At 39.6% G+C, this 23,356-nt stretch overlaps 1 protein-coding gene across 1 annotated transcript in view; it reads left to right on the forward strand.

Annotated features, from left to right (window-relative positions):
• Positions 1–23,356, forward strand: part of RLF (RLF zinc finger) — a 110,593-nt gene that overhangs the window by 60,814 nt on the left and 26,423 nt on the right. Inside the window, 2 exon segments of the mRNA XM_020983563.2 lie at positions 14–216; positions 20,522–20,658. Coding sequence (XP_020839222.2) covers positions 14–216; positions 20,522–20,658 — 340 coding nt within the window.

Below are 23,356 nucleotides of genomic sequence, written 5' to 3' on the forward strand. Positions count from 1 at the left end.
TTTCTTTCCCTAGCCAATAGATTTATTGCACGAGAAGGACCTTCCTTTCTGCAGATGCGAATAAAACACTTATTGAAGTCAAACTGTATCACACAAGCTACTTCTTTGTCAAAACTATGTGCGGAGTCTAAAGAAATTCCCAATGTGTCATCTTTTCGCCAAGCTTATATCACATGTTTATGCTCCATGTTACCTAGTGAAGACGCCATTAAGGAGGTCAGTAAAGCATAATTCTTATTGTTGTCATCCACACATAAGAAATTCAGATGCAAATTTTTAGTAGATTATGTTGGATATTGTAGCAGTTTTGTTTTTTAAATTATTGAAAAAATAAGTAGACTTTTCCATACTGTTTAAAGTACAGAACACTTCCTTAGGTGTTTGGCCTATCTAGCTGAATGTGTGTTCATCAGTGTATGAGTCAATTTGAAAGCAGGTGATAGAATGACTCACATTAGGATGTGCAGGTGTTTGGTTGGTTTGCATATTAAACACCTTAAGATCTTTAAGGTTGAACTTTTTCCCCCCATGTATATGGTGATTTCTTTTTGTTCGGCATATGGAGATAAATATTAAACTGCCAGCTTTGTAGGTCAATTAAGTTAAAGGAATAAGGAATGACTTGGTCCTAAGTTTGTGTGTTTTCAGAGCAATATAACCATATTGGTCCGCAAATATAGACTGCAGCCATAAAATGAGATGGCTTGGGGGGTGGGGGAAGAGCAGGTATGAACTGAAAAATAGAGAGGTGTATATTTAAAGCTGTACAGTGTGTTTAACTTGGCAGGTAGTGATTTGTAATAGTCTAAAAGCCTATCTGTCTACACTAAGAACTCAAGAAAAGCATCTTGACTGTGACAAGTGGTATCTTTATTCTACTCCTAAAAAGTCTTGATTTTTTTGCTTACATTGGCATTTGGTTGTTTTTTTTTAAATAGTAGTAGTAGTAGTAGAGAATTACATTTTTAAAAAGCTATTCGTAATTTTCTTGTGGAAGATGGGAATATATTTCTTTAACATTTTTTAATCACACAAATTTAATACAAGTTAATATGGGAATTTTTAGTTTTGGTTCTGTCAGCCTGTCTTTTAACATTTTTTTCTTTTTTATCTACTATTTGGTTAAAGAAAATCCCTTGTTTAATTCCCACATTGAGATGTAACTTTCTTTATATAGGATTCCTGATAGAGTGTAATGTGAGTCTTTATAATTATTCAGTTGATAGTTAAATAGTAAAGGAGTTGAAGACTAAAGTCTAGGCATAGCAGACTATTTTCTGTTATTAACTGAAAAATTAAAATTGGATTAAGACAAAAATATGAAGAATTATGAGAATAGTGATTTCGTTGGTCTGCCTTGAATTGATAGTTATGCTTTGACACTGCAATGTTTTAAAAAAAAAAAAAACGTAACACTGAACGGGAATCAAGATTTGGGTTGAAATCCCAGCAGTACTCCATAAAACAAAACCCTTGGTGACTGCACAAAAGTGCAACTATTTTGTTGCTTTCAAAGGTTATTAATCTGCTTCTTACATATTTTTAGACACTTTAAAAATGTGTGTGTAAAAAATTTTCCATTCAGAGCCTCACCTGAAGCTGTCAGTTAATCAACAAGTATTTTCTATGTGCAGGTCACTGGAGTGTATTGTAAGGAGCTTACATTCTGATGGTAGAGACAACAAAGACATATATAAACATGGAAAAAAATAACAAGTAAAATGTGAATGAGTACAATTCTATACACAGTAGTTAAATACAGGACAATGTGGGAGGGAGAGTAGTAGCAGTCAAGCTGGGGAAAGGCTTGAGCTGCTGGGAGAGAGGGACTCTGAAATAAAAAGGTGCAGTCCAGGCACAGGTGATGACCAGTACAAAAGCACAGAGGTGGGAGATGGAGTGTCATGTGAAGGTCAAAGAGAAGGCCAGTTTCATTGAATCACAGACTTTGGGGAGGAGGGGGTGAGTAATAGCTAATGAAAGTAAACAGTTACATCAGGTCAGTTTGTGTAAAATTTTAGAAGCTAAACAAAGGAGTTAATATTTTATTCTGAAGGCAGTAGGAAGCCCCTAAAATTGAGTAGGGGAGTCCATGGTCAAATTTGCTCTTAAGGAAAATCACTTTGGCAACAGTGTATGGAATGGACTGGCATAGCGAAAGACTTGAAACAATGCAGTTAGGAAGTTATGCAGTAATTAAGTTGAAAGATGATGACGACCTGAACTAAGGTGATAGGTGTCTGGGAGCTGAGGAGGAATTGGATTCGTGAGATGTTGAGAAGGTAGAAATGGCAGCAAGATTCTGCAACTATTTGTATGTTTATGCGGGGTGAGGGAGAGAAATGAGACCAGGACAATGCCAAGGTTACCAACCAGAAAAGCTGGAAGGATAGTGGTGCCCTCAGCAGAAACAGGGAAATTTGAAAGGGCAAGAGGGTTAGAGGGAAAGATAATTAGTTCATTTTTGAATGTGTGGAGTTTTAAGATTTCTCCAGGACGTTCAGTGTGAAATGTCCAGTAAGTAACTTGATGCAAGACTGAAGCTTAGGGAAGAGACTAAGAATGGATATCTAGATCTGAAAAGATAACAATGAAACCCATGGGAGCTGCTGAAATTCTCAAAACAGAGTATAGAAGAAGAGAAAGGGGCCTGTAACAGAATCTTGGGGAATACCCGCAGTTAGGAGATTGCAACATATGATGAGCCAGCAAAGTAACCTGAGAACAAGTGGTAAGACAACAAGGAGAGCAGTGTCATGGATAGGAGGGGGCAGCCTCATGAAAGCCCAAAGGTGAGATTAGTGGTAGACAATTGTAGAGCTCATGTCTGGTACTAGTTTAATCATCTTCTGCCTGTTAGTTTTACTTCATCTAATTCAACTCTCATTCATTGGGGTCAGGGATATTCTCTTTATGACAAAAAAGAGATTTCAGGGGAAAGCTAATTCATTATGCAGGACTTTTGAATAACACTACAATCTGATGATCCTTTTTTTAATGTTACTTGTGCTTTGAATTTTGTTTAAAATCTAATATTCAGAAGGGTTTGTGAAAAGTTTTGGCCTGATTTATGTTTGCAGAAGTGTAACCAAATGAATAATGACTTTGGAACACCTGATATAAAATAATTCTGATAAATTTTAATGTGCTGCCATCTATAATGGCATATATATATTTTCTTTTTAATTTTTTTTTTTTGCTGGTGAATGACATAAAGAAAGCTGTAGTATTCATAGAATAGATGAGGAAGAGAATGGAGTCCAGAAGATCAGTTAGTAAAGAATTGTAGGAATTCAAATTGGAGCTCTCCAAAAATGGAGTTCCTTTTCCCTGAACATCTTCAAAGAGAAGCTTGATAAGCCAGTTGTCATTGCTGTTGTAGATGGACATCATGATTTGGATAAGTTTAAATAAAAGATGATGTCAGAGGCCCTTTCCAAATCCAGCTATGATCCTAAGACCAAAAGGTCAGTTCGGATATTAAAACATTCTTCAACAAATATTTGAAAATATATTTTACCTCTCTATTTATGGTCAGACAAGGAGGAGAAAGGAAGGTGGAAAGGGAATCAAGTGAAAGAAATACAGGAAGCTACCTGGTTGATATCTTTCTAAAGCTGTACTTTTAAGAATAGCTAAAATTTGAGTTAGAATGTGTTTAGTATGCTACTGTATTAAGCACTGGGGACACAACTACAAGCAAAATGAAATCCACGATTTTGAAATCCAGAAAGTCTGGAACAGGGCCTGAAGGGAAATTAAGGCAGGCTAGATTGCGTCTCTCCACAACATGGAAGCTCCAGGAGAAGGGAAAGGGAACAAGTCTTAGATGTGGATATTCTAGGGTGAGCAGGTCAGAGGGATGTGAGGGTGAGGAAGTCCACAAGCTCTGAGGTAAGTTCCAAGATAAGACAACAAGTCGAGACATGGTTTTGAAGTCCCGGAAGCCTTGCATTTTCTTTTGTGCTCTAGTGGTTCTTTCTGTTTGTATTGTTGAAGTCATTGTGTTTATTTCTTGGCTTCACTTACTTCAGTTTGCATCAGTTCACACCAGTCTTTCTGTACTTCTGTATATTCATCTTAGCCATCATTTCATTTATCACAGAAATACTCCATTGTATTGATGTATCACACTTTGTTTAGCTATTTCCCAATTGAGGGATATCTACTTTGTTTCCACGTCTTCAGGAAACTATGGGGTATTATGGAAGCTAAGAAAAACAATGTTTCAAGAAGCAGGAGAAGGCAGGGATGAAATGTGTCAAATGCAGCAGAAAGATTGAGGAGAATGGGGACTAGAAAATGGTTTTTGGATTTGATAACAAAGTGGTTAGTCACTTTTGAAAGAGTAGTTTCAGTAGAATGACAAGCATAGAAGCTTTATTGGAGGGAGTTTAAGGAAAGGAATAAAGAAAAAGGGGGGAATGAATACAGACCACTTTTAAAAATTTAATATTCTAAATTTACAAAACACCAAAAAACCACAGGACATTTCCATATACAAAGTGAAACAGAAAAAGAGGATTATATGTGAAACTGACACTACACCTTGATTTGATAAAAAAATTTAATTGTGTTTTCTTTAAACAATATTTATTGAACACCTATAAAAATTAACCTTTGTGACCTTGGGCAATCACTTAGTGTCTCTATGTCTCAGTTTCCTTATCTGTAAAATGAGGGAAGTTGAACTGGATGGGGTGTAAGTCTCAGTTCTATGATTTTAGCGCCATGCTGGTGCTGGAGGTGGACAAGGCATACACAAGGAAATTGGAGGAAACTGGGAGAGTATGATGTTTCAAGAGTCTTGGAAATGAGAGTATCTTGAAGTAAGGAATTGTTGTTAAATTGTTTTTCAGTCATGACCTACTTGTGACCCCATTTGGGGTTTTCTTGGCCAAGATACTGAAGTGGTTCGCCATTTCCTTCTCCAGCTCATTTTACAGAAGAGGAAACTGAGGCAAACAGGATTACGTGACCTGCGTAGGGTCACACCGTTATTAAGTGTCTGAGACTGGATTTGAGCTTAGGAAGATGAGTCTTCTTGCCTTCAGGCCTAGGGCTCTATCCACTGCACTACCTAGCTACCCTTCAGAAGTAAGGAGTACAGTAATCATAATTGTCAAATGCTATAAGATAAGAGGTCATTGAGGATGAGAATTTGGTTGGGGAGTAAAAGGGTGCAGTATGCAGGGGGATGAGATGTTGGTTACCAGTTACCTTTCAGATAAAAGTTTCCATGGAGTCATGAAGATAGAAATTGGGCCAAAATGAGTTCATGAGGGAGTGGATAGTGAAGAATTAGAGACAATGGGTATAATTTTCTTTTTGAGGAGATAGGCAGTAAGCCGGGAAAATGACTACAAGTTAGGTGGGGAAAGTAGGGATTTTTTAAAAAAAATAATTGGGAGAAATGAGAATATTTGTAGGAAAATGGAAAGAGCCATCAGAAAGGGATAATATTGGTGATAATGATTTGTATTTATATAGTCCTTTTAGACTTAAAATGCTCTTTAGTTACAACCCTATGAAGTAAGTAAATAAAGACAGATTAAAGGTTTATTAATTAGATGGTAGCCGAAGCAAGATCTTAAAAAGGCAGAAAGAAATGGAAGTTACCTCTTCTCCTGAGGTACAACTGGCAGAAGAGCACCCATTGTACGGCCTTATTCTTTTCTGAACTGGCAAACTGTGCTCTACAGTTGGAAATCTGGGGCATAGTGGTATAGCTGGAGGACTTAAAGGAAAAGTGCTGAAGCAGTTCCTGCAGGAGATGAAGTTGGGAGTCAATAAAAGTAGAACAGAAGTATTGTGGAGCAGCAGGTTTGTGGTTATATACCACAAATGCATTCTGGTAAGTTCAGATCAGTTTCATGATTTCCTATAGTAGCATGCAATAGCCTGGGATCAGTAGTAATGAAATCAGTTGATGGGCTTTTTTTAGGGTTATGAGTTAGTGGGCCAGAAGCAACCCAACAAGTGGCAAGAGCCAAAGGAATGACGTCAGACATGGGGTCAAAAAGGGGAATGGGGAATGAAAAAGAGGTGAAGCTAGAGTGGGGGAAATAATTTGAAAGAATAGGGAATTGGAGGTTATGGTTAGAGGTCACAGTTTTGATAAGAATAGGTTCAGTTTAAATGAAGGACTGGGAGAAATTGCCAGATCCAGTTGCCTCTTATCAATTCTCATTGTTTTTTACCTCTTTTCAGTCTTTGACACTATTGATCACTCTCTTCTCTCTAGATTTTTAGGACACCATGTTCTCCTTCATCTCCTACCTGTCAGGTCCAAATCACACCCTCTAACTGGAGGTGTCAAATGGGATTTTGTCCTGGGCTGTCTCCTCCCTCTATCCTGCTTCACTTGGTGATTTCATCAGCTCCCATGAATTCAGTTACCACCTCCATGCTGATGAATATCAAATCTATTTAACCAGCTCTGACCTTTCTGCTACCTCCAGTCTAGCATCTCCAACTTTCTTTCAGACAAGAGATAGTTCATTTTGGACATTTTAGGTGACCTGGACAATTGTGAGATAAAGGTTGTCAAAATGAATAATCAAATCAAAAATTAAAGAGAACTCTAAAACTTCCAGTTCTAGATCTGTGATCTTATGTGGTAAAGAATAGCCAGTTGCAAAAGCCACTGAGAAAATTGCTGAGTCAGTGAAGGATAGTAACAAGAATGAGGAGAGGGTGAGAGTGTGTGGTCTTTCAAAGAGGAAACATCACCAGCACAGATCAAGACAATGTCCCAAATCCTGCCTTCTTTCCAGAGACTGGGGGTTTTGCAGAGGATAGTTGGAGAAGCTTGCAGGGAAAGAATTGCTTTCGTTTGGAAAGGGCTTATGGGGTTAAAAATGTGGCTTCCTGAGCAAGAAGTGAGGGTTCGTTTTTTGCAGTAAGGTAGAAATAATGTTCAAGTTGAATGTTAAATAATAAAAAAGTCTGCCGAGTATAATGAGGTTTCCAGAGAGCAGGGGTGGAGTGAGCTCAGAAGATTAGGTCAGATAAGTCATGGAAGCACAGCAGAGCTGGTGTCTGGGTAAAGGGAGTGCTGCTGCATGTGTACTCAGAGTGTACACTGTTGTGAAGGCAGAGTTTCCTTTCTTGAGTATTGTTTCTTTTCTCTGAGTCTCTGAATCTCTCCATAGTTCATCATTTAACTCTTCTGTGTGTTGCCTCTGTCTTCCTCTCTTTCCTTGGCCTCTGTACTCTTTAATATTTTTGCCAGGACTCAGATGAAGATATGGGTGAGATGACTTCAGGTTATATAAAAATGTCAATAATGGTACTTGACATAGAAGTTCAGAAAATTAAGTTATCTCAGGTAGAATGATGGGCCAAATATAATTAGTTGAAATTTGGTATGGGTAAATGTTAGGGCCTGTACTTGGATTCAGAAAAGGAGTTGTACTAGTACAAGATCACATCTAGACAAAATTTCATGTTAAAAAGTTTTAGGGATTTTATTATACAAATAACCATTTGAATAAGCACTCTTAAAGTATTTCAATGCAGTAAGCATTTGTTAAGCCTGTTGTGTACAAAACACTAGGATTAGACTTATTCTGCTTGGCCCCTAAGGGCAGACCTTGGGACCTACTGGATTGAGAGTTTCAGGGAGACTAATTTAGGCTCAATTTAAGACAAACTTCCTGACACAGCTGTTCCAAAGTGGAATGAGCATCCTTGGAAAGTGGATTTCCCTTCACAATAGAAGTTGGATGACCATTTGGAAATACTCAGTTTGAAGATGAGATTCCTTTTTAGGCATGTTTTGGATTAGAATGACCAATAAGCTTCTTTCCAACTCTGAGATTGAGTGTTACTGTGACTAAGGCTGGTCTAAGTAGAGATACACTTGAGAAGAATGTTGTAGATTTATGCAGCTTGCCTCTTTGATGCCTGGAATTGGTGAGTATACTATAAGTATTGGTGACAACTTTACAGTAGGAGATGGAAATTTTGCTCAAAAAGCAGAAATTGGACATTAAAAGAACGTACAGAAGCATGGGCATCCAAGAAGCCTGGGATGAGTACTGCTAGACCAACAGGGAAGAGAAGCAAAGGAACCAATGAAAGTTACCATATGAGAAGATTGGCGGGCCCACTGCAGAGTCTATAAGGGGAGCAGTGTGAGCTAAAGTTGGGTCTGACCTATGGAGGGTCTTCAAAGTGAGGAAGAAAACTGATGCGGGAAGCCGAGAGGGGTTATTAAGCATTAGATATCTTTCAGGTAGAATGGCTTTGAGTTTGGCAGCATGTGCAGGATAGGTTGGAGGATGAGGATACCCTGGAACTTTAGAGGCTTTTGCCTTCATGTATCTCTCCATGATAAGGATCTGCACTAGAGAGGTGGTAGTTAAAATATAGAGGAGAGGACAATTCTGGGAGAGAATTTTTTAATTTTTATTTTTATTAATATCTTTTTAAAAATATCTTCATTTCCATTTATATCCACCACACTCATCCAGCAAGCTAATCTCTGTGACAAAGAAATAAAAAGAGGAAAAAAATGCAGTTAAGCAGAACTGGCCATCATATTCACAAAGTGACATTATTGACAGTGTTCCTCATCCACAGTCCCCTCTCAGCAGGGAGTGTTATTTCCCCCCCCCCCAAAAAAAAATCTCTTGATTTCCAGTAAGGAGCTTTCCCACTATACTACGTGACTACTTTGGTTTGGTTGGATCCATATTGATCACTAATTGTTAAGCAAATATTCTCCAACTTTTTTTTTTAAAAGATCATTAGGCCATTAACACTTTAGTTTTTGAAACAGCAGGAAAGCTTTTGGTAAAATGTTAGGAGTCATCAGGTTTAGACTAAGTGAAGTTTCAAGTTCGTGATTTTCTGACAGTAAAAGAGTAACAGAACTGAGCAGAGTTCACTAACAACTGCAGCTGAGCTCAATGGATGAGTTAAGTTAAACAAGCAGTTGGGAATAAAGCAGTGTGTATTGGCACCTGTGGGCATCCCAGTAATGGGCATACGGAACAGGAAACCTCTGCTGGGAGTTGATTGAGCTAGAGACACATAATTAAGATTAATTGACTGAGTCAGCTGGAAGCCAAAACACTGAAGCCCCTTCTGATAAGGGCGTGTCCTCACTAGTCTGAGAATAACAACAGCTTCTGTTCTGTAGTGCTTTTACTAGTCACAAAGAACTATCCTCACCATACTATGAAGGAGGGTAGTGCAAGAATTACTCCCATTTTACTAGGAAACTAAAGATCAGAGAAGTTAAGTCATTTACCAAGTTACATGAATGACACAAAGCCAGTCCTCAAACCTAGATCACTTGACCCTAAGCCCAGTGTTCTTTCCATTACACTCTGCTGGTAGGAAGCTGACCTAGTAAGGTTGAAGAGTTTAATCAGGAGCAAAGCACAAGCCTCCTTTGTAGTTGGCAGAAATAATATAACACTGCTTATTTGGAGAAGTAAATGGTGGTCTGAGGGGGGTAATTCTAAGCCTTAGAGACAAACATTTATTAACATAGAACCTTTGATGTTAGGATATAGTTACTGTACTTTTACTTTTTTTATTTTGAAAATGACATAAAATGTTTGGGAATGTTTTCTGTGGGGGTAGAGAATTTTTTTCTTCCACAAAATGGAGAAAATCTAATTTCCAGATGTGGCTACCACTGGATTGTAGTTACTAAGCATCAAAGGGAGAGAGGCATATTCTGGATTAAAAAAGCAGTAGACAGATAGCACCTAGTCTTAGTCTTGGCCCCTTTGGGAAAGAGTCACACTCTCCAGGTATAGATGATAAACAGAAATACAGTTCTCTACAGGAACCAGTGGGCATTTATTCCATTTGGAAACAGAAAAGAAGGTAAACAGGAGGCCACACATTCTAGTTATGGTAGTAACAATGCCTTCTTCTCCACAAGTGTATGTTGTGGAAAGAACACCAGAAACTTGACTTTGAATCTTCTGGTTTTTCCTCTCTTTGGAATGAAAGCTATTAGTTGATGGTTAACTTATTTTTCAAAACTGTCTTCTTAAATATGGTATCTCTTCTTTAGTCTTGTGGGAATTTCAGGGCTCAGCAGTCCACTCACTGTGGGCCCCCCAAAACCCAAACATTTAGAGCATTTTTTCTACCAGCTGAACTCGGTGTCTAGTTTGCCTCTTTCATTCTGATAGCAGCATGCTCCTCCTCTTCATAATTGCGTGCTTCTTTCCCAAAAAAGAAAAAAAGAGTTTTTCATTTTAAGCCTCCAAGTAATTGGAGAGTCTCACTTTCTAAAAAAGAGTTAGTCTTTTGCCATGCCTTGTTTGTGATTCTGCTAGTCTATAGCAATATGAACCTTGCCCTCTCTTCTTTTTTCTTTCTCCAATGGAAGTGACAGGGTGTTTGGGTTCAGCTTATGCCATTAATCAGCACTGGCCACAGTGCTTACAGATTTTAATAGACAAATGATAAGCCCAGAATAATTTGAAGATAAATTTGCTACTCTATTTTTTATTTCCTAATATGCACCTTTGTCTACTTATGACAATTTTATTGCCTTTAGGCTAGGTTCCATAATGGAGGTTGTCCTCTTTTAAGGTTTCTCCCACTCTGGCCCCATGTAAGCACTGGCAGAGGGCCAAATCCACAATTAAGATTTGGTAGGTAAGAAAAGATTTTGACAGGTTATTGATCAAGGGAGTAATGTGAGAAAATCGATGTTTTAGCTCATTGACCAGTGATCTGGGTCTTGAGGGAAGAAAGCAATATGATAACTGGCATGTTATTTATAGCAGGGTTTAAGTTTGCTAAATGTAATTTGAGCCTCTTGTACTACCTTGTGAAATGGATATTTACAGGTCCTATCTTCATTTTACAGATGAGGAAACTGAGGTTCATAAAGGTTAAATCATTTGCCCATAGTTATAGGACTAGTGTGAAAGGTAGAATTAGAACTCGGGGTCTTCCTGACTTCCAAATCTAGCACTACACTGGGCAGTAATTGAAGATACTTTGCTAGAGTCAGCACAAAGTCTGGGTTGGGTGTCATGAACTTAAGCTATCTATATTATTTATTCATCATTTTTCCTTTTGTATATTATTTCTCTTCCTAATTCTAAATTCAGTCCACTCCCATAATTCTGTTACTGGAAAAAAGTAGTAATGCTTCAGAGACTACTAATTCCCCAATCTTATGGGCATTTCTTTCCTCTCTCTACCACTCAAATACACAGGAAATAAATAACATAAAAGCACTTTGAAAAATATAAACTGTCTTCAAGTACAAATTGGAAAGGAGTTTGGGGAGGGGGGAGAGAAAAGGGAAGAAGTTGGGGTAGAGATCCAGATCCTGATATTTTCTCAAATGTTCTTCTTTGTTCATGTCTCTGCATTTGATACAGTTGCCTCTCCCCCCCTTCCTTTGTGCTCCCTTCTCTGAGTTTCCTTTCCATCACTATCTCCTGGTTCTCTTCCGACCTGTCTGACTGACTTACTGTTCTTCTCAGTCTCCTTGCTGAAACCTCCTAAATATGGTTGTGTCCCAAAGCTCTGTCTTGACTCTCTTCTCTTATCTTTATAGTTTTTCACTTGGTGACCTCAGCAACTTCCATGGGTTTAAAACATGTCATGCATTATCTTTTCCCCAAATCCAAAACGTTGCCAAACTTTCTTATTTCTTTTGAGGGTCACTACCATTTTTCCAGTGTCCCGTGTCTAAAACAGTAGCACTGTCCTCAACTCCTCACTCACCCTTAACCTACATATCCAGTCAGTTGCTAGATCTTGCTTTTTGTACCTTTACAACCTCTCTCTGTTCTTACCCCTTCTCTCTATTCACACAGCTTTTGTTCAAGCCTTCATTAGCCTTTCACCTTAACAATTACAATGGCTAATTGGTTTCCCGTTCTGTAGTCAACCTTTTAAACTGCTGCCAAATTGTTATTTTGAAAGCATAGGTCATACCATGTCCCCTGCTCAAGAAGTTTCAGTGGCTCCCTATTGCCTTAGAATGTAAAATATGTATCCTTTTTGTTTGAAATTTTAAGCTCTTCACCATTTGGCTTCAACCTGTCTTTTCACCTTGATCTTTTTTGACTCATTCCAGCCAAAGTGACCTCCTTACTGTTTGCTTAAGAAGAAATTTCATTTCCTTTCTCTCTACTTTTAGCAGCCTGCCTCCTCTCCTTCACTCCCCACCTAGACTGGGATGCTATCCCTCCTCATCTCCAAAATTACCTTGCCATCTCTGGATCTTGCCATAACCCATCTTCTCTTCCTGCCATACAATCCCTGGTAACTTAACTTTTATTCCTGCTCCTTGGAGCTCCTCATTGTTTCATGTGATGCCTCCTGTTCACACTGACCCTTCACCCTTTCAGTGCCTTCTGTGGGATACATATTTTTAGTCCTTTGGAGGCAGTTGAATTCCATATCTTTCTGCCATATAGTAACACTGGCAGGATATTAATATTTTTTAAAATAAGCCTCTGCTTTCTTTGGAATCCTGGAGTCAGTAAAAGTTGCAATTTCCCAAAAGCAGTTCAACCTGCTCTGTTTTTCCTCCTGTTAAACCAAATTCATTCATCTTTACTGTCTGTCCCAGATACATAAGCTATTGAAAAACTATAGAGGATCCATCCAAATGCACATTGGAATCTGGGCAATAAGCATTCTTCATCCACTTGGTCTTTCCTGTGGGAATGCACAGGCCACACTTCTTTTAGTGATTACAGCTCTCTGTTAGGAGTCTCAGCAGTGTTGTGGGGCTTGATGCAGTCAGACAGTGTCATCCACAAATAGGAGCATCGAGAGTACCTTACTGTCCTTAGGGAATCCAGTTCTTTTTGTAAGATTTTTACAAACAAGTTTCAACCTGATGTTGCCTTTGACAGCCATTTCTTTCCATTGGCAAGTAAATCATATGTGTGCTGACTGAGTGGGCATTTTTCTGGACTCCTGTTGTGCCAATTAACCATAGATGGTACAGTACACCATAATATATTTAAGAAGACTGACAAATGCAGAGCAGTCATCTGAGAATAACAGAAGACTTCATGTAGTTGTGATTTGGCACAATACACAGCTGTGTGACAAACCATATATTAAAATGGTTTACTTACATCCTTAAAATTATGCACTTGACTTTCAGTAGGATGGGTAGCACAAAAAAATAGATTAAAGTGCTGTAAGTTTTTAATATTTTTCTTGTTTTATTGTCATCTTTAGTCTGGCAAGTGTTTATTTGCATCATTTTACCTGTTGGTTGAAAGAAAGTAGTCAATGAATTTTAAAGTGTTATATTTTTAGCATCATTAACCTAAAAAGATTAACACTGGGCCAGTTGTTTTGAAAATTTCATGAAACAAGATTGGATCTGGCATAAGTATGTAGAAAGGTATAGCGCATACATAGAGAGAAAGAGAGAGAGAGAGAGAGAGAGAGAGAGAGAGAGAGAGACAAGTCAGCATTTCAAGAGCAGCATAAAATTAATTGCCAAAAACAGTGTAGCATTGTAGACAATTCCTATGGGGTTAGGGAAGGAGATCATCTTCCTGTCTAGAACTGACCTTCAAAAAAGAGGGAGGAACTTAGTCTGGGACTACAAGAGTAATTAAGTTTGGACTGGTAAAAGTAACAGTATTTCACATCTCAGTAAGTATTTTAAGGTGCACAAAGTAGGTATATTCTAGGCTTGTTACAGAATGGGAGCAGTGGACTGAAATCTGAATTATGGAGTGGAAATAATAAAAAGTGCCACCATGAGTTTTTATAATTGACCTTACACTTTTCAAAGTGCTTTAACATGTCATCTCATTTGATTGTTATCCCTATTTGACATAGGTTTTGTCATATATCCCCATTTTTTCTGCATGACCAAGAGTGAGGGAGAACAGATGGACCGGTGTCCAGAAAATATTAGAATAAGAGAGAAACCTTCATCACATAGTGTAGTTCCTCTATGGGAGAATTTATGACAAGACATAAGAAATGATCACATAGAATGAGAAGTCATGGATGCTTTGCAATTTTCATTGTTGGCTCCAACCAGTCCACACAGATGAAATTAAGAATCCATTGCATTATTCATTTTTAGCACAATTTACTTATTAATACATAGCTAAATGTTTCCAGTGTAGATAGATATATTTTAGAACTTCAGAAGATTTGTGATTGATGATTTTTGTTGATGTGTTTTCCCCTTACTGGTATAGATCTGCTTATACTTGAATACATTGTTTTCCTGAGTTTTGACTAAAATTCTGTACACAAGTGGCCAGTCTGGCCATTAGATATACAATAACCAGGAGTAATTAATTTATTAGGAGCAAATTAATAATTCAGACATCCCTTCCCCCAAGTATGAATTAGTGTGAGGCTTTACTATAAATGTATTCTTAAATCAACTTTTTATTTCACATCCTATTTGGATATATCTGCTGAAATGTTCCTGCCGGTTACATAGAAAGCTTTGTAGTTTATCCATTTAAAATGTAAACTCCTCACTTGTGAAAATCACCTGACAAGGTAGCTACTTTTAATCTCTTTTGAGGTTAAATCAGTGGCAGTACAGTGTACCCCAAAGAGCCTGAAATTGAGTCAGGACTGGTGGGTTTGGATCCTGCTTCTGCCATTTCCTAACTCTTAGGCTGCAGGCAAACCATTTAAACTCTTGAGGCTCAGTTTCCCCATCAGTAAAATGAGGATGATATTTGCATTCTCTTGTTGCACAGGGTTGCTGAAAGGAAAGCGCTTAGTCAACTTTAAAGGGCTATGTGTAATGTGAGTTATTAACTATCATTATTATTATGAGTCAGGAAGCAGTTGATTTTTCCTTAGAATCCAACTTGATCCTTAGTTTCTTTAACAGCAAAATGGTGATAATAATCTTACAAGGTTGAAAGACCCAAAGGAAGTAATGTTTATGCCAGCACTTTGAAGAGCGTAAGGTGTTAGAGAAAGTAAAGTGGTGGTTCTTATTACCGTATTGGTCTGAATGTAGGCCATGCTTTTTCCCCAGATCTGATTGTATAAAACGTGAGTGCAGCCCTATAATTGCACTCTTAGTACCATAGGCACAGCTTAAGCCTCGCTGGTCTCCCTAGCAGCAGCAGCAGAAGCAGTAGCAACAGCTTCCCCACCGGCCCGCACACCTGCTGAAGGAGCCTGTGCCAGACGCCCCTGCTGCTGACACTGCAAGGTAAGGGAGGCAGATCCCTCCCGCTTACACACTGCATCAGATGACTTAATGTATGTGAAGTGCATTGCAATCCTTAAAGCACTATACAAATGTCAGCTGGAATAGAATTAATACCATTGTCCCTGTCTTTAGAGATCAGTTTGACCACAGGTTCTATGACCTGTGGTCCATGATCCTAACTCTCATTCCTTCTCATGTACATTCCTGAGCCTGTAGATTGCCAGTTGGGCAGTGACAGGGGATCTCAGCAGTGTGTTCCCCTTCTCCTCCCAGAATATATACTTGTCCCCTGGCCTGGCCTTCAGTATAATGAGGTGGATGGATGACCCCAGAGCTGTTGCTGAGGTGCTTTAGTGTGGAGGTCAGTATCACAGAACAGTCAAGTAGACCAGGGAATGGATCCCATAGAGGAATGGTGTTTCTAAGCTTTGAAACTCGCCACGGGGCTGCCCTGGGAGTGGGGTAAGGGCAAATAAGAACAACCTGTCTGTGGTGTTCTCAATCATCAGCCACAAAAATGTGTGGTGAGGTTTGGGGATCTTAGTACTATTCTCCAAAATGAACTAGTAGTGGGAAAATAATTTTACTAGCACGTTTTCTTCTTTATGAAAGATTTCATTTTAGGGCTGTGGCGTGTGGTTTGGGGCAGCCTATATTCGGACCAATAGGATGCAGCTATACCCTGCATAGAAACAGGCCCAACCAACACCATTTCTCAGCAATGTCATTAATCCATTATGACCAAATTCCCACCTTCATGTTGTGAAACTGTTGCAATGTTGAAATTAGTTTGTCAGATGTTCTTTCACTGAAAATTATGGTTCCTTGTGACCATTTGGCAACATGTGGTGGGCTAATTCAGATTTCAATCCACAACTCTTTTTCTTGGTGTTCTCAAACATCTTGATAATGTTCTAGTAAACCATCTTTGAGGTGTTGTATTGTAGCCCCTGTCAGCTTTCTGAACTCTGGCTTTCTCCCTGCATGAAGTGTTGGCTGGGTTTGCTGTGGAACAGCTGTTTGTCCTGGCATGGTAGTCTCCATTTCATTCTTTGGCCAGTGTTTGGTGGACACTGCTTTTAATCTTCCTAGTCCATCCAGCCATAGATTTGATCCAGAGGGCTTGATTGTGCCAGAATCTCACTAAAATGACATCTTCATGGTGTAGCATATTCTGTCTCTGGCAGCTAAATTGAGCCTTCATTGTGTCTTTGGGTTTCAAAACTCAATACTGCCTCCTTCCTTTTATGTGTTGCCCTTGATTAAAAAGATTTTTGCTCTCCTGCTGCATGGTTAGCTTTGTGAATTTAAACTTCTTCACTTGGTTAATTAAATTTGGTTTTCTGCTTAAGTGAAAATATTGCTGACTATAGCAACATATTTTAAAGGTCACATAGAGTGAGCACTGGTTAGAAGTCAGAAGACCTGGGTCTCCCACTGACTAGCACTGTGACTTTGGGCAAGTTAAATAGCCACCCCAGTGTTCGAGTTCTCTCGTCTGTGATGTGGAGGTAATTTTACGGATGGGGCCAGCAGATCTTGAGAATGGCTCTTTCCCTTTGAGGCGCCACTCAGTTTGACTGTTGTAGCTTTTGTTTGTGTTTTCATCAGGCACTGTTTTTAAACTGGAAGGTGCCCATCTACAAGTTTTTGTCTTAAATTCTTTGCCCCAGATTCATGATTTTATTGATGTAGGGAGCTCCCAGGTAAGGAAACTCTCTCTTACCAATACAGTTAGCAGCTTCTCTGCGTCTTAGTTGTAGAGAGTTGCCTGGGACCCTGAGAGGTTAAAGGACTTGCCCAAGATCACACAGCCAAAATGTATCGGGTGGGACTCGAACCCAGGTCTTCCTGTTTCCAGGGCTGGTCCGCTGCACAATCCTGCCTTGCAAGTTTATTGCAAAGATGAAGTGATTTAATATTTATATTTGTACTTTGAGAAGTAAAAGACACCATTCACAACGTAAGATATTGTAACACTGCCCACCACCCTTTATCATCTTGTGCTTGTATTTCTTACAACCAAAAATCTTCTGTTAAGATTTCAGAGCCCATCAGAAAGTTATCCCAGTGCTCCATGTACTTTCTCACTTAAATCTAGGACCATTTTGATTTAACTTTTGAAAAGTAAGTACCTTTCAAATTAAGGATCTGTTTTTTGACCAGACAACTTTCCTTTCTTGTTTCAACCAGAGAGCAGGGATAGGACTATAGTTTTTAAAATGGCTTAGTTCTCCTCAGCCAAGTCACTTGTGATCAATTATTGTTGGTTGAGAACAAACCCAGAACTGAAAAAAGTTTTAGAAAGAAATTTGTCATCCCACAGAGGGGAGAGCTGAAAAGGGGGTGACCCACTGCCGAACCTCTATGAATTACACATTATATAGAATTCCAACAGAGGAGCCAAGGAAACAGTCATCCGACTGGCTGGCATGGAGGCAGTTTACAGATAAGACACACAGATCAATTAAAATGTATGTATCAGGAAATTGGAGATTTCTTGCATCAATCTTTGGATCCCTTGGAAGGTTTTGGAGGTCAGCATGACCTGGATGTCCCGAGTTAAGCATTAAGCAAATCTGGTCTCTAAGCAACAAATCTGGTCTCTCGGCCCTGCAGGGCTAGGTTCAAACAGTGCAATAAAGTTTCCCTCACATCATTAATCGCAGTTTATTACCTGACAGGGGCTGCATAGAAATTGCCACTAAGGGTGGCATGATCATGAGAAGCAAGAACAAGCATGTGGTAGCTATTTACTTGTAGCAAGAGCCCACGTCTACTAGAAAAGGCATCTGGGACCCACTTCCAGGAGCAACTCCTGTGGGAGTGTCTAGAGATCCCCCAACATCCCAAGCATCCAGAGTCAGAACCTGGCCATTAAAGGGAATTTAAGTCATCCCTTCATGCCAATTGTGTTGGAATCCCCAGAGTACTCAGGAACTTGCCAGGTGACTCATGGCATGATCCCCTGGGACCTAGCCATGAGAACAACAGAATCAGGGCTGAGCCTCCTCAAGTTGGATGGGCACTTAGAGTCAGAGCTCCTACCCTACCCTACCCTTTGCCTTCCAACCTGGACCCTTAGATGAGGCAGCAAGTTACTTAAGGGTAATAGTTGTTGTATTGTGGGGTTTTTTTAAGGAAAAAAAACACCAGAAATTAAAAAGAGAAGAAATCACACTTTTTTTTTTAACTCTTCAAGCCATCTACCCAGATGCTTTCCAACAGCAACAGTGACTTTACATTGTACTTAAGAGAAATTAATGACCTTTGAGCAGCCTTAAAAAAAAAACAACTAAAAAGGAGTGGGGAATGGAAAAAGACAAAGGATAAGATAAGCAGACCTGGTAGTCTTGTGGAGTGGGCAGTGTGGAAAACCTAGGGGCCCCAGTGAGGGCCAGATAGCAGGATAATGACTAGACTGTCCCACCAGTGGGGGAGAAGTGAGTGCAATGGCAAGCCCAGAGCCTGAGGAAATGGCTCATCTCTAGGACCATGACAGCCATCCCATTGACATAGCCCTTTAGAGTTTGCAAAGTACTACCAAATCAACTATCTCATCAGTCAGTCAAGTATTTATTAAGGGGCTTACTCTGTGCCCTGCAGGCATTTGATGAAAATGCCTTATCATAGCAGCTTTGTGAGGTAAGTAAGGCCAGCTCCTATACAGTCCAGCAAGTTCAGTGATTGCCCAAGGTCACAGAGCTGGGATTTGGACCCACATGATAGATCGCAGATTCACAGTGAGAAGAGGCTAACTCCTCATTTTACAGATGAGGACTTTGCGGCCCAGAAAGGTTTGATAAATTGCCCAAGGTCACACAGGTAGGCAAAAACAGAGGTGGGGTATGAACCTGGGTCCTCTGACTCTGGAACCAGTGCTATTTTCCACTGTGCCATATTGCCTGTGATTTCATTTGTGTAGGGAACTCCCCAGGGAAGAAAATCCCTTTGCCTCTGCAGATTGGTGATTGCTCTTGTCAGATAGTCTTGGAGAGTCGGGATGGAGGATAGGGATAAAAAGCTTCATTACTGTCATTGGCCACAGAGTCAGTATTTGTCAGAGCTTGGCCTAGAACCCAGATTTTTCTAACTCTCTGAGCTCTGTCCATTATATCACACATATATGCTGCACCATGTAAATCATCTGACTACAAAGTAGTCAGGTCGTCTTCTTGCTACGCAGTACACCCCCTCAATCATGAGGAAGAATCAGTAAGTAAAGTGAATTTAAGTAAGTCTTCAGGGTACTTTATATTTGAAATGGAAGGATAAATATCGCTGGTTTTATATTGCAGACTTAGTACTTTAGACATACTAATGAGGCTATATTTTAGCAAAAATGTCAATAGTAAGGGGTGACAGCAGTCATTTAGAGAAGTTAAATTACATTCAACATTTTCTTTACTAGAGAAAGGTGTAATATATTTCAGAAAGATTTTCATTACAAACAGTTAAAAATTTAAAAGGTTTAGTATTTAAAGAGATTAAGATTTAATAACCTGGAAACTTGACTTACCCAGAACACTGCATTCCCCAGTGATGCCAAGTAAATGAGGTATTGCCTTACTGTTGTTTGTACTCCAAGCAACAGCTTCTAAAAGGTCCCAGGTTAGCTCAGCTGCCAGCAGCAATAACAATGGGCCAGGTGTTTTGTTCATATGCTTGTAACCACAGTAACCTTTTGAATAAAGTACAAAGAAGGAACTTCAGATGAGAAGAACCTTCTTCAAACGTAGTATGATTTGTTCCAAGTATCCAAGAGCTATATTAAAAATCCATTTACCTGGAGAGGCAGCTGTGATGTATAATATGTAGAAGGCCATCCTTGAAGTCAGAAACCCCTGGATTCAAGTTCTGCCTCTGATCTCATACTGACTGTGGCCCAGGCAAGTCCTTTAACCTCTCAGTACTCCAGGCAACTTGCTAAGGCTATCAGTTACAAAACAGGTGTCATTCTGCACTGCTGGAGAGATTTTCCTCACCAAGAGTTCACTGTACCAGTGAAATCACAAATCTGGTTTCAAAATCCAAAACCAGACAAACAACCTTAAAAAAAAAAATTCTTTTTTTTTATGGTCTTTTATTTCATTGGGAAAAGGGAGAAGGTGGTGGAGGGGAACTTGTTTGTAGTGTCTCTACTATGCCCTGCCTGCCCCGTGAAGCCTTTTCCTTCTTGTCTAACATGTTCATGCCCGAAAGCCTCAAAGGATTAGCTCATGTTGGATTTTGCCCTGCTAACCAGCTAAAGATTTGGGACGTGTTATAAATGTTATAAAGAAGCTTCGCTTTGTGCCAAACTTGTTCAGGAAAGTCACCATTTTCTTTTTGACTCAGCCATCTCATTTTTGATAGATTGCAAAATTGGACTGCAAGGAAGTGCTAGACATCATATGTAATCTGGAGTCTGAGGGTCAGGATCACACAGCCTTTATTCTCTGTACGACTTACCTAACCCAGCAGCTGCAAACTGCAAGTGTGTGTTACTCTTGGTGAGTATCTTTAGTTTTTATTCCCTTTACTTGATTATACGTAGAATAACATCAAGGGGTCACAAAAGCTGAACATTATGTTAAATTCCACTTCAAGCTCTGGGGAACTTGGGATGATAGTAAATAACATTACAGAAGTTGCTGATTGGATGGCAGACACTGTTGGATTCATATGTTCAAGGACCCAGGTAAAAGTGAGAATTAGGGGGTGTGTAAAGTATAAACTGAATTTTTGCCACTTGGTTTATTGAGAACGCCTAACACTAACTCTGGGTTTCTTTTCACCTGGGAGAGATATTTAACATTTTAGTTAGATTGTTCTCAAGTGAAATATTTCCTTAGTATCTATAGCAGGCAAGGCCCTGGGGTAAGTTCTAGAAATGCAAAACCAAAACCTAATACAATCCCTGCCCTTAAAGTGCTTAACATTCTGCTGGCTGGTACAAAAGGTATACAAGTAAGTATAATGCTTAAAGTCCTCCCCTCGGCCTTCTGTTTGGTACTAGGCTTGCATGAACTTAGGATTTTGTTCCTATGGATTTAGGGTTTTGTTCGTTCTCTCTAAATTACTTTGTAGAGAAGTACTTGTGTACACGTATCTCCTCTTCTTCAGTGTGCGCCCCTTACCCCTAGACTTTAACCTCCTCCTGGACAGGGACTGTTTTTGTTTGTTCCTGGTGCTTAGCACAGAGCCTGGCACATAATAGAGGCGTTTTTAAGATGTCATTTGAATTGAGTATTATCAGAACTGGGAGAAATCCATTCATCTAGAAGAATTTGAAAAGGGAGAGAAACCTCGAAGCCTGGGGGAAGTAGGGTGGTAGACCTTGGGAGTGGATCAGGGAAGACTCCTTGGAGGTAGTGGCATCTCAGCTGGACTGTTAAGAAAGAAAACTACTTCAGTAGCCAAAGGTAAGAAGAACATACGTTCAGGCTTAAAGGATGACTGCAAGAATGCCCAGAGGGAAGTGAGGGCAAGATGTGGTTGTAGTACACTTTGACTCACCTATAGAGCTGTGTAGATGGGAGGTGCAAAAGGCAGGGCGCATTGGAGGCTCCTGAGTGCTAGGTTGTTTGTGCCTAAGCCCTTAAATGAAGTCCTGTGGTGATACTTGTTATGTAGCAGAGTCAGTCGTTAGACTCCTGGGCATTGTGGAAAAGGGAAAAGGCTACTTTGTAGAATGTTCTTTCGTGCTTGTGCATGTTGATTGGACATTCATGGATTTTAGAATCATAGATTTAGAGCTGGAAGAGACCTTCGAGGCCATTGAGTCCAGCCCCATCATTTTAACTGCCTGCCATGTGCCAGGAGGATACAAGAAAGGTAGAAGACAGTCCTTGCTTTGTCCAGTCGTGAGCAAAACACGACTATGAACAAACGAGAGGGAGACAGGAGAAAGTAGAGAAATCAACAGAGGGAAGGTTCTAGCATTGAGAGAGATAAAGATACTCACATCTTTCTGATTCCAAGCCCAGCATTCAACCGTCCTACTTTGATTTGCATTGCCCAGCCTCTACAAAGTAGACCTTAGTTGCATGTGTAGGCACAAAAAAAAGGAAGGACTTGTTTTATCCTATCCAGGGCTTGTATTCTAGTCTGAAGAGGTAAGACATGCATGTGAAATTGTTGTTGTTGTTGTTTGTTGCAGATTTCTTTTTTTTTTAAATTTAGTTATTTTTAGTTTTCAACATTCACTTCCACAAGATTTTGAGTTCCAAATTTTCACTCCTTCTCGCCCCTCCCTCCACCCCAAGACAACATGCATTCTGAATACCCCTTCCACTGATCTGCTCTCCCTTCTCTCTCTCCTTCCCTTCTCTTATCCCCTTCTCCTTCTATTTTCCTGTAGGGCAGGATAGATTTCTGTACCCCATTTCCTATATTTCTTATTTCCCAGTTGCATGTGAAAACTTTTTATAAAATTTTTTTTAGGGGCAGCTAGGTGGCGCAGTGGATAGAGTACCAGCCCTGAAGTCAGGAGGACCTGAGTTCAAATCTGGCCTTAGACCAAACACTTGACACTTACTAGCTGTGTGACCCCGGGCAAGTCACTTAACCCCAATTGCCTAAAAGCCAAAAAATAATTTAAAAAAAAATTAAATGAATAAAATTTTTTTGAACATGTGTTTTTGAAATTTTGGGTTCCAAATTTTCTCCCTCCCTCCCTACCCACCCTCATTGAAAAGGCAAGCAACTCAATACAGGTTATACAACACATGTGAAATTTAAATAACAATGTATGGCAACCTGGGATTCAGAGATTGCTGAGTGGTAGCACAGGAAACAAGGATGCCAAAAGAGTTTGCAGACATGTACAAGAGGTGAGTCATTACGGGCTCCTGTGGCCAGGGGAAGCTTTCAGGGAGAAGGTGGCACTTAATTTTAACTGGATTAGTAGGTTATATTTGAATTGGGTAAGGCCAATTTGAATTGGCCTCTTGAGAAGCCAAGACCATTCAGGCCACAGAGAAAAGTCTGATCAGTCAACAAGCATTTATTAAGCTCTTAATATGCAACTGTCATTGGGCTAAGTGCTAGGGATACAAAGAATGGTCAAGAACAGAACCTGCCCTCAAAGAGCTCACATTCTAATTTGGGAAACCATGTGTAAATAGCTAGGAACAGACAAGACAGAAGAGATAACAGTAAGCCCTAGCAGCCGAGGGGATTAGAAAGTTCTACAGAAGGTAGGCTTTG

This window comes from Phascolarctos cinereus, unplaced genomic scaffold (assembly GCF_003287225.1).
Source record: "Phascolarctos cinereus isolate Bilbo 61053 unplaced genomic scaffold, phaCin_HiC Scaffold_726;HRSCAF=1367, whole genome shotgun sequence".
Taxonomy (NCBI): Eukaryota; Metazoa; Chordata; class Mammalia; order Diprotodontia; family Phascolarctidae; genus Phascolarctos; species Phascolarctos cinereus.